The sequence below is a fragment of the Penaeus vannamei genome, chromosome 2 (assembly GCF_042767895.1).
Source record: "Penaeus vannamei isolate JL-2024 chromosome 2, ASM4276789v1, whole genome shotgun sequence".
Taxonomy (NCBI): Eukaryota; Metazoa; Arthropoda; class Malacostraca; order Decapoda; family Penaeidae; genus Penaeus; species Penaeus vannamei.
Genome location: NC_091550.1, coordinates 19898455 through 19908454, shown reverse-complemented (window position 1 = coordinate 19908454; position 10000 = coordinate 19898455). Strand labels below are relative to the sequence as shown.

General features: G+C 37.9%; 1 protein-coding gene across 2 annotated transcripts in view; it reads right to left on the bottom strand.

Annotated features, from left to right (window-relative positions):
• Window positions 1-10000, bottom strand: part of LOC113828161 (glutathione S-transferase 1) — a gene marked incomplete in the record, with an annotated part of 200075 nt that overhangs the window by 47474 nt on the left and 142601 nt on the right. For both annotated transcript variants that reach the window (XM_070130958.1, XM_070130957.1), the window contains 1 exon segment: window positions 3685-4056. In XM_070130958.1, coding sequence (XP_069987059.1) covers window positions 3685-3834 — 150 coding nt within the window.

Genomic DNA, 10000 nt, shown 5'->3' with positions numbered 1-10000 from the left:
ATGAAGATCCATTTCTCACCGAATTAGGCTTAGCGGACCTAAAAGGCGCGGCCCGAGTGAGAGTGATCGTTTAATTCCCGAAGTGGCGGCTGTGGCGGTTCCGGGCGCCTCGGGGACGGGCCCTCGCGTGCGGTGCGGCGAGGGGGGGGGGGGCAATTCTATGGATGGGGATAATCATGCATATTGTGAATTACGATGAAGCTTAATCCCATATGATGATACCTAATATTGTTGAGGATGATGATAATTGTCACCATGATAAAGATGATGATGATAATGATGATAATGATGATAATAATAATAATAATAATAATAGTAATAATGATAATATTAATAATAACGGCAATAATAGTAATAATAATTACAATAACTATAATGAGGAAAATATTGATAATATAAATAATGAAAATATTGATAATATAAATAATGAAAATATCAATATTAATAACAATAATAATAACATCACCATCATTAAAAGAAAAACAAACGAAACCCCAGCTGTACAATCCCTCTGAGGCTCCGTGAACAAGCCCGTGCTTTAGTGGCGTCGAGCCCCTCCCCGGCGGACGCGGGCGGGGCCGAGGGCGCAGCGGGGGCGACGGGAGGGCGCTAACGAAGGAGACAGGTGCGCGCGGCCGACCAGACGCCGAAGGACCCCACTCTGCCACGACGAGGACTAAAGTGAGTTACGAGGCACTCAACCTGTAAACCGCGTGCGCCGAGAGTGAGCAACATCGAGTCAACAGCTGCAGTGGGGAGGGAGCTGTAATGCAACCCGGATTTACGAGCGCACTTGTTGGCACAACATAAACACCGGGGATTATCACTTATAAACAATTTCGTTCGGGTGTTCAAGATCCTGTTTCACTGTGCTGTAACGCTGGACAATTCTGTCATTATGTAGAGGGCAGTCACGCTACAGTAGTGCGCGAGAGGGCGAGAGAACGAAAGAGAGAGAGGGAAAACAGAGACAGAGAGGACGAAAGAAAAAAGAGAGAGAGAGACAGACGGACGGAGCCAGGAGAGAGAGAGAAAAGAAAGAGAGAGAGAGACGGACGGAGCCAGGAGAGAGAGAGAAAAGAAAGAGAGAGAGAGACGGACGGAGCCAGGAGAGAGAGAGGGAGAGAGAATAATAATTTTCGCAGGACATAAATAGCCGAAGTACTTAGGAAGTACTTCAAGGGGGAAAGAGGAAAGAAATGTACAGAGGAAGCTCAGAAAAGCAAACGAGACTCGAGCACCTCTCAAGACGTTCAAATATAATGTTCAAATAGAAATGAAGAAGGGGCGTGTTTGTCTTCGTCGAAAACATTATACAAGTCGAATACAATGAGACTGTTGATGTTTCGGTCATTGCTCCGAGAGGGCTTTTATGTCCCCCCCTCCCCCCTCCCCCTTGGGTTATCGATGGTCGGCTGAATGAATGATTTTTATTCCAATAAAGGCTTTGTTATATAATTCTCAATGATCAAATGCCGAAAATCATATCTATGAGCCAAGGTAAATAACGCAGGTCATTTTCAGAACCTTGTACGTCTCAATGTATGATGGGACAGTACTAGTGGAAACGTAAAAATATAAAATAAAAACTATTTTTCTTTTCATTGATACATGAAATAACTAAGGCTAAATTTCAAGGAAAGCGACAGAGGTAAAAAAGTTACCCAATCCGTCCATCTGCCGCGAGAGGCCGCCCCTCTGCGTCTTAAGAAAGAACTTACCCAACCCTTGACTTCCATAAGACGTGCGAGGACGCCTCCCCCTACGTCTTAATATGAAACGAACCTTCGCAACCTATTCACAAGCCCTCTTAATAACCCAGAACCGCCTACTTGCAAAAGACGAATCCACAGCCTGCATTTCAAAGGGTTCGTCAGGGTGGAGATGCAACCGTTCAGATCCGGCGGTGACGTCACCGTATTGTTCATGCCCGCCTACTTGTCTGACCAAACATGACCATCTGGCGATATCTGTAAACGAATTGCCGCTGTCGCTATTTTTTCCGCTCGGCGAACTCCGGGGAAATACGCGATAATAAAGAAATAAACGAATCATGCAACTATAGACTCGCTTTATACCGTTCGTTGGTGCCGTCTTTTAAGCGATCTGAACTAATGCTAACGGCGATGGCAAGACGCTGGGCAAACAGTACTTATAAAGCCAAGAAAAAATTAAAAGAACCGCATCTCCCAAGTCTTTCCAGCCAGAGCGCAAGGCATTTTTAAAAATAAAATGGATGCATTTATATTTACTAAGATTCCGTATAAGCACATATGCGCTTTAAAATTAATCGCAGGATATTTCTCACCTCGCCACAATCCCACTAATGGGACTATCTATTTTCGTATATCATTTATGCCTATCTGCGATCCATCTGTTTATGTTTTCTGTGAAATAGGAAATAAAAAAGAGAGAGTTCCAACCTGATAAGCATACACACCAAGCAACCATTTTATATATATATACCAGCAAGCCACAACTTCTGCTCATTACTGTGCGTTAGTCAGAACATGCTCGGGTATAAAACCTGCAGCTAAGTAAGGGCGACTGAAGCGTACGTCACTGTAACATATCATGCGTGACATGCGGTGCCGCTTTTTACTACAACATGACCCACATCAGCGGAGTTATGAGGCGAAGCTGCTGGTCACTTGCCTGCGATTGAGCTTCGCATGGGGAGGAAAGTTTCATTAGTAGGAAAGAATGATTTCTCATAAACATTGCATCTTAAAAACAGATCACCTTAGATTAGCAATTCGAATTCTATACCGTTTCTGATATATATATATATATATATATATATATATATATATATATATATATATATATATATATATATATATATATATGTATATATATATATATATATGCATACACATTAAAAAATAAGTACTTATGTGTTATATACATCTACAGAAAACACTACCTAGGCCAAATAACTAGTTAAAATTCATACAGAAAGCTCTATGTCACCAACACATTCTACGAGCTGATTTATTTTCATACCCAACCCCCCACCCATTTTCCCCCTCCTCCCCCCTCTATCTAAGTGCACCTCCCCTCCCCCTCCCTGACTCACGCTCGCTTTATGGTTATCTCAATCGGAGTGATGAGTGTACCTCTGACAACACTGCAGTCCGGTCCACTTGTGGTGTTCTGAGATGAGTGACACTATCCTAAGATCAAGACATCATCACACTTACCGTGATATCAGTGTGCAACGATATAACGCGAGGAAGACGGCATCACAGAGATTGCGACAGCCATACATATGCATGGTTTGTCCCGCGCATGACAGCCGTTAAGGCGGGGTGACATTACCATATTAGAGGATCAGGACTGTGCCACGTCATGTATGGCGCAGTAAATACCCGTCGATTTAGCTTCATGGATTGAGATATTGGTCCTTTCTCCTCTCTCCTCTTACCCTTTATCTCTTCCTCCCCTTCCTTTATTTTTTTCTCTCCTTTCCCTTGCCCTCTTTTCCTTTTATCTCTCCTCTTTTCCCCTCCTTCTCCCCTTTTCCCTTTCCTCCTCCTCCCTTCTCTCCCCTTCCTCTCCTTCTATTCTTTCTTTTTCCCCTCCTTCACCTCTTTCCCTCTCCTAACCCTTCCCTTTTCCCTTTACTCCCTCCCCCCTTGCCCCCCTCTCCCCCCCTCCCTTCCCCTTGGCTCTAGGACTCACCCGCACGAACCACGGTCGCTTGTTCTCCGCCTTCATGAGGTCCACTTGCTTGTCCTCATACTCGACCTTCAGCATCTTCAGGGTCATCCAGACGGCGCGGCAGGGGGCGCTGCCCTTGTAGTAGTAAAACTCGGTGCTGAGCCAAGCCATTCTCGCTCTCTCGCTCTCTCGGCGGTGATGCGATGTACGTGTGGATATTCACTAACACTATCACGCTACGGAATACTATTTGAGAGGCACTGTAAGGCACTGGGGAGTGGCAGGCAGTGAAGACACGTTCAGGAAGGCACAGGAGCCGGGGTCGCCCCCTGGAGGGTCAGTCTGTGAGGGCCGTTTGTTGGTGCCGCTGCTCGGTCACTGCGCGAGGGCCGCCTGGGAAGGAGGAAAAGGAATGTCATTAGTAATCATATTGCCTCTAATGGTAATGGTAATCAGCATTATCATTGCCCTATTAGCATATGCACCATTGCTACTTCCGTTATCAGTAGCATTTTTGTCAGAATGACTGGTACATACACTTTAAAAAATATATTGTAAATGTGATTATTATTACTATTACAGTAATGATATTCACTATCACAAAAATAGCCAAGTGAACACTATGAATATATGAATAAATGGGAATAATGCCTGTCTCCAGGGATAGCCAAGGAAGGAGAAAAGCATACATAGTATGTATATTGATGATAATCATATAATTTGTCTGATAAAGGGTATCCTCATAACATAACACAGGCAGTGCAATAGTAACTGTGAAAGCCTGAGGATTTGTATTCTTAATGAAAGTCATCCCACAAATAACTCTCAGTAAATCACTGCATAACAAAAGAGCACTGAAAGTTATTTATACCATTAAACCATAGAGCCCCTCTCTTGAATTGATAACACGATAACGCTAAGAAAAGAGAACTCCAGTGAGCGTCTCATATCTCTTGCTTAGACTCTCGATTCGACATCCATAATTCAATAAAAATGACAATATCCAATTACCCATCTGAGTACGAATGACCAAGAAAAGAAAATATTGTTCCAAGCAGACAGAATGAGGATGCCAGCTATATTAGGTATGTGTGAACTCGGGGTGTCGAAAAAGAGGAAAACCACTACACTTACACTTTTTAGGTGCCTTTATAAGCATCTTCAGTTATATACACGTGTGAAAGTGAGTATTTCCTGCAAGCATAGGAATTCTTTCCCTCCACTTCCCACACAAAGATGCATACCGGCAATTATGCTACATCCCCCTGACCATGCTTCGTGGCATTCGAAAAGCTGCCTCATCGAAAACGAGGACCAGAGAGAGAGAGGAGAGAGAGAGAGAGGAGAGAGAGAGAGAGAGGAGAGAGAGAGAGAGAGAGAGAGAGAGAGAGAGAGAGAGAGAGAGAGAGGAGAGAGAGAGAGAGAGAGAGAGAGAGAGAGAGAGGAGAGAGAGAGAGGAGAGAGAGAGAGAGAGAGAGAGAGAGGGGTGGGGGAGGAGGGAGGAGGGAGGGGGTAGACACACCCACATACAGAGGGAGGTAGAGAGACAAACAGACGAACAGACAGAAAGTAAAAAGAGAGAATGTGAGTGAAATAGAAATAGAGAGATTGAGAGAGAAACAGCGAGGGAGAAAGATAAAAAAAAAACGATAGATAGATAGGAGAGAGAGAGAGAGAGACTAAAGAAGGAGCGCGTGAATGAAAAATAATTAAAGAAAGAACGAGAGAGAGAGAGACCGCGAGAGAAAGAGAGAGAAAAAAATAGATAGTAGAGAGAGAAAAAAAAACTGATAAATAGATAGATAGTAGAGAGAGAAATAAATAAATAAATAGATAGATAGATCGACAGAAAAGAGACAGTGAGTGAGAGAGAGAGAGAGAGAGAGAGATCTTGATAGATAGATAGAGAGAGAGAGTGAGAAAAATGATAGATAAACAGAGAGAAGGAGAAAGAGAGTGAGAAAAATTGATAGATGGAAAGAGAAAGAGAGAGAGAGAGAGAAGAGGGGATCTGGCTAGGCTCAGGCCCTCGTCGACGCAGTGAGGGGGGGGGGGGGGGCGAGCACGAGAGATAGTCCCAGAGAGCCGGGCGTCGACTGGCGATACCCACCCTGGCCGTCGTGTCAGCCTTCATTACTGAGGAGGTTCCTGGCGCCGTCTGACGAGCTTGGGGGATACGGGTGTAAGGGGAGAGGGGGGGAAGGGGGGGGGAACTCCGGGAAGGAGAGGATCTGATCTTATTTATTTATGTGTTTGTAGGATCGTTCGGTTATCCATTTTTCTTTTTCTTTCTTTTTTTTAGGGAGGGGGGTCTCTTCCTATCTATTTGTCTATTGGATTATCAATTCAAGTCGTCTGTCAGTATGATTCTGTTTTCATTTATCTACGTATCTGTTTTATTACTTTTAATATAGTCTTTGGATAATTATTAATTTTCTTATCAAGAAAAAGTTGATAACAAAAAGTTTCACAGTTTAATTTGATAAGATATTGTTAATGTTTTCAATTATAAAGGTAAATTTTTTTTCACATACTTATACTTTCATATATTTATCTACGTATCTGTTCTATTCTTCTTAATATTCCTTGGATAATTATTCATTTTCTTATCAAGAAGAAAAAGTTGACAACAAAAAGTTTCCTTGTTAAATTCGATAAGATATTGTAAGTGTTTTCAGTTAAAAAGGTACAATTTTTCATATATTAAGCATATTTTGTCTTCTTAAGCAGCAATGTGGGTAATTATGAAAAGGATGATGGTAATGCTGCTACTGTTGCTGCTGATGATAAGGATAATGATGAAGAGGGTGCTGCTGGTGAAGAGGATGGTAATAATCATAAAAATGATGATGATAATGATAACAATAATAATAATTGTAACAGCAGTAATAATAGTTATGGTAATGATGTTAACAACAATAACAACTATACCAACAACAATAAAGATAACAATATTAGAAATCACGATAATAAGAACAAAAATAATCATAATCATATTAATAATAGTACTGACAATGATGATAATGATCATAATAATAATGATAACAAAGACAACACTAATAATAACAAGACGACTACTAATAGTATCATTGCTACTAGTAATAATAAGAATAATAAAAACAATGATAATAATAATAATAATAATAATAATAATAATAATAACTATAATAATTACAATAATAATAATAGTGATAATGATGATAATGATAATAATAATAATAATAACTATAATAATTACAATAATAACAATAGTGATAATGATAATAATGATAATAAAAATAACCATAATAATAGTAATTATACCAATAATAATAATTATAATAATAATAATAATAATAATAATAATAACAATGAAAAGGACAATAATGATAATAATGATATTAATAATAGTAATAATAATAATAAGGATAATAATAATAATAATAAGTAGAACAAGAACAAAAACAATAACAATAATAATGATTAAGATAAAAAAAATAACAATTATGATGATAATGATGATGATGATAGCAATTATGATAACAATGATAATAATAATAATAATGATAATAGTAATAATGATGATGATAATGGTAACAATAATAATGATGATATTGATAATAATATTATCATAATATTATCATTATTTTCATTATTATTATTATGATTATCATTATTATCATTATGATAATGATGATAATGATAATGGTAATAAGATTAATAATAATAATAATAATAACAATAATAATAATAATAATAATAATAATAATAATAATGATGATGATGATGATGATGATGATGATATTGATAATAATATTATCATATTATTATCATTATTTTCATTATTATTATTATCATTATCATTATTATCATTATGATAATGATGATAATGATAATGGTAATAAGATTAATAATAATAATAATAATAATAATAATAATAATAATAATAATAATAATAATAATGATAATATTAACAACAACAACAACAACAACAACAACAACAATAATAATAATAATAATAATAATAATAATAATAATAATAATAATAATAATCATAGTAATAATAAAAATAATAATAACAACAACAATAACAATAATATTGATAATGATAATGATGATAATAGTAATAATAATAACAATAATAACAATAGAAATAACAACAACAAAAAGAATGATCATAAAAATTATCACAGAAATAATAAAAATATCGTCTACATCATCGTCATTATCATGATAATCAAACTTTATTTGTCTGTTCATTTACACATGAAATTACTCATTTCATTCCATCTTCCTCATATCATAACGCAAAACAATAATTGTCTTTTCATCTTATTCTAGTTCTTCTTCTACTTTCCTTTACTCTTTCATTCTTTCTATTATCTTAACTATTTTGTTTTCTCTATCTCTCATCTCGTCGCCAAAATAGTTGTCATTTCGCGGATGTTTTGTCTCGCGAATTGTCTTCTCGATCATCCTTCACGTCACGTCATGGAAGCGTATCATCATTCTTTTTACGGCCAGACTTTATCTTCCATCTCTCGTGGTTTATCTTATTTTATTTTCTTATTATTCTTTGGGGGGAGAGGGCTTATGGTATGAAAATTTAGATGAAAGTGTTTGTTCCATATTAGTTTGTATGTATACTGTGTATGTATGGATGGATATGTGTGTGTATGTGTATATATATATACATGCATAATCACATGTGCGTGGTTCTTGCTCAGCATTGGTTAGACTGGAGAGAGAGTGAGAGAGAGAGAGAGAGAGAGAGAGAGAGAGAGAGAGAGAGAGAGAGAGAGAGAGAGAGAGAGAGAGAGAGAGAGAGAGAGAGAGAGTGAGTGAGTGAGTGAGTGAGACAGAGAGAGAGAGAGAGAGGAATAAGAAAGTATTGATAATGACCAATGTGAAGAGTAATAATAATAATTATCATCCTTATCATATTCATCGTCTGCATCATCATTACCAAGGTTATGCTTTTGTTAGCATTGGTTAGTTAGTTTGTTCGTTGGTTAGCAGGATAACTCAAAAAGTTATGAACATTTTTTTATGAAATGCACTTCATAGCCCAACTTAGATGCTATTAAATTTTGTGATTTCATTAGCATTGCGAGATAGGAACAAAAACTTTTTGCCATTTAGATTATCATTATCAATATTATCATTACTATTATTATCGTTATCATTATTACCATTGTTAGTAGTAGTAGTAGTAGTAGTAGTAGTAGTAGTAGTAGTAGTAGTAGTAGTAGTAGTAGTAGTAGTAGTAGTAGTAGTAGTAGTATGATATTCTTCAAGTGTGAATATTATTATTGCATCATTATTACCGTTACAGCGATCATGGTACTGTCCGATATTGCACTATCTGAGACGACCGGCTTCTCGAATGACATGCATACGGCACGGGGGATTATGAGCGTCTACAGTCACGTTTTCAGAAGCTCCCTTTCACTCAACGCACAGACGCAAGTTGCTTGTCATCTGAGCAAAGCTGGCTCTGACGCTCGGTAATGAATATGTATATAATAAGATGGGAGAAAAAGAGATGGAGAGAGAAGGAAGGAGATAAGAAAAGAAAAACATAGGAGGAGGGGAGGAAAAGAAAAAAAAATAGGCAAATAGGAAAACGAAGATGAGAGAAGCGAAGACAGAAAATAAAGAGTAAACAGAATGAAAAACCGGAGGGAAAACGAAAAGGAAAGTAGGAAAAAATGACAAAAAATACTAATCCGACAGACGGTATGAGAAAAAAATGGCATAAAAAAACAAAAAGAGAAAATCCGAAAAACACGAAAATTTATCTATGAAGAAGAAAAAAAAACAGAGAAACCGAGAAAAAGGGAAAGAAAAGCAGGGGAAAAAATACAGAAAACACGAACAAAAACAGCGAATCGGACAGAGGTAAACAGCGCCCCCCCCCCTCCCTCCGCGGTCCCTCCCCGCGCCCTCTCGTAAATCACTGCCTCGCAAGCGTAAATATAACGCTTAAAAGTAGATGCGACGCTACACGAGGATGCTGACTCATGAATGAAGCGGGGGGGGGGGGAGCATCGCGAAAGCCTGTAAGAAATAGTAAGGAGAGGAGACGGTGGAGAGAGAGCGAGTAAGTGAGTGAGTGAGAAGAAAAAGAGAGAGAGAGAGAGAGAGTGAGAGTGAGAGAGAGAGAGAGAGAGAGAGAGTGAAGAGGAGAGGAGAGGGAAGGGCTCTTCTACTAAAGGGCTGGCTATGAGAAACACAAGCTGTATTTTTCATTATATAGCGTATATGTTATATATGCATAAGTGTATATATATGCACACATACACATACATATATATTTACATATATGCATACATATATATCTAAATATATATACATA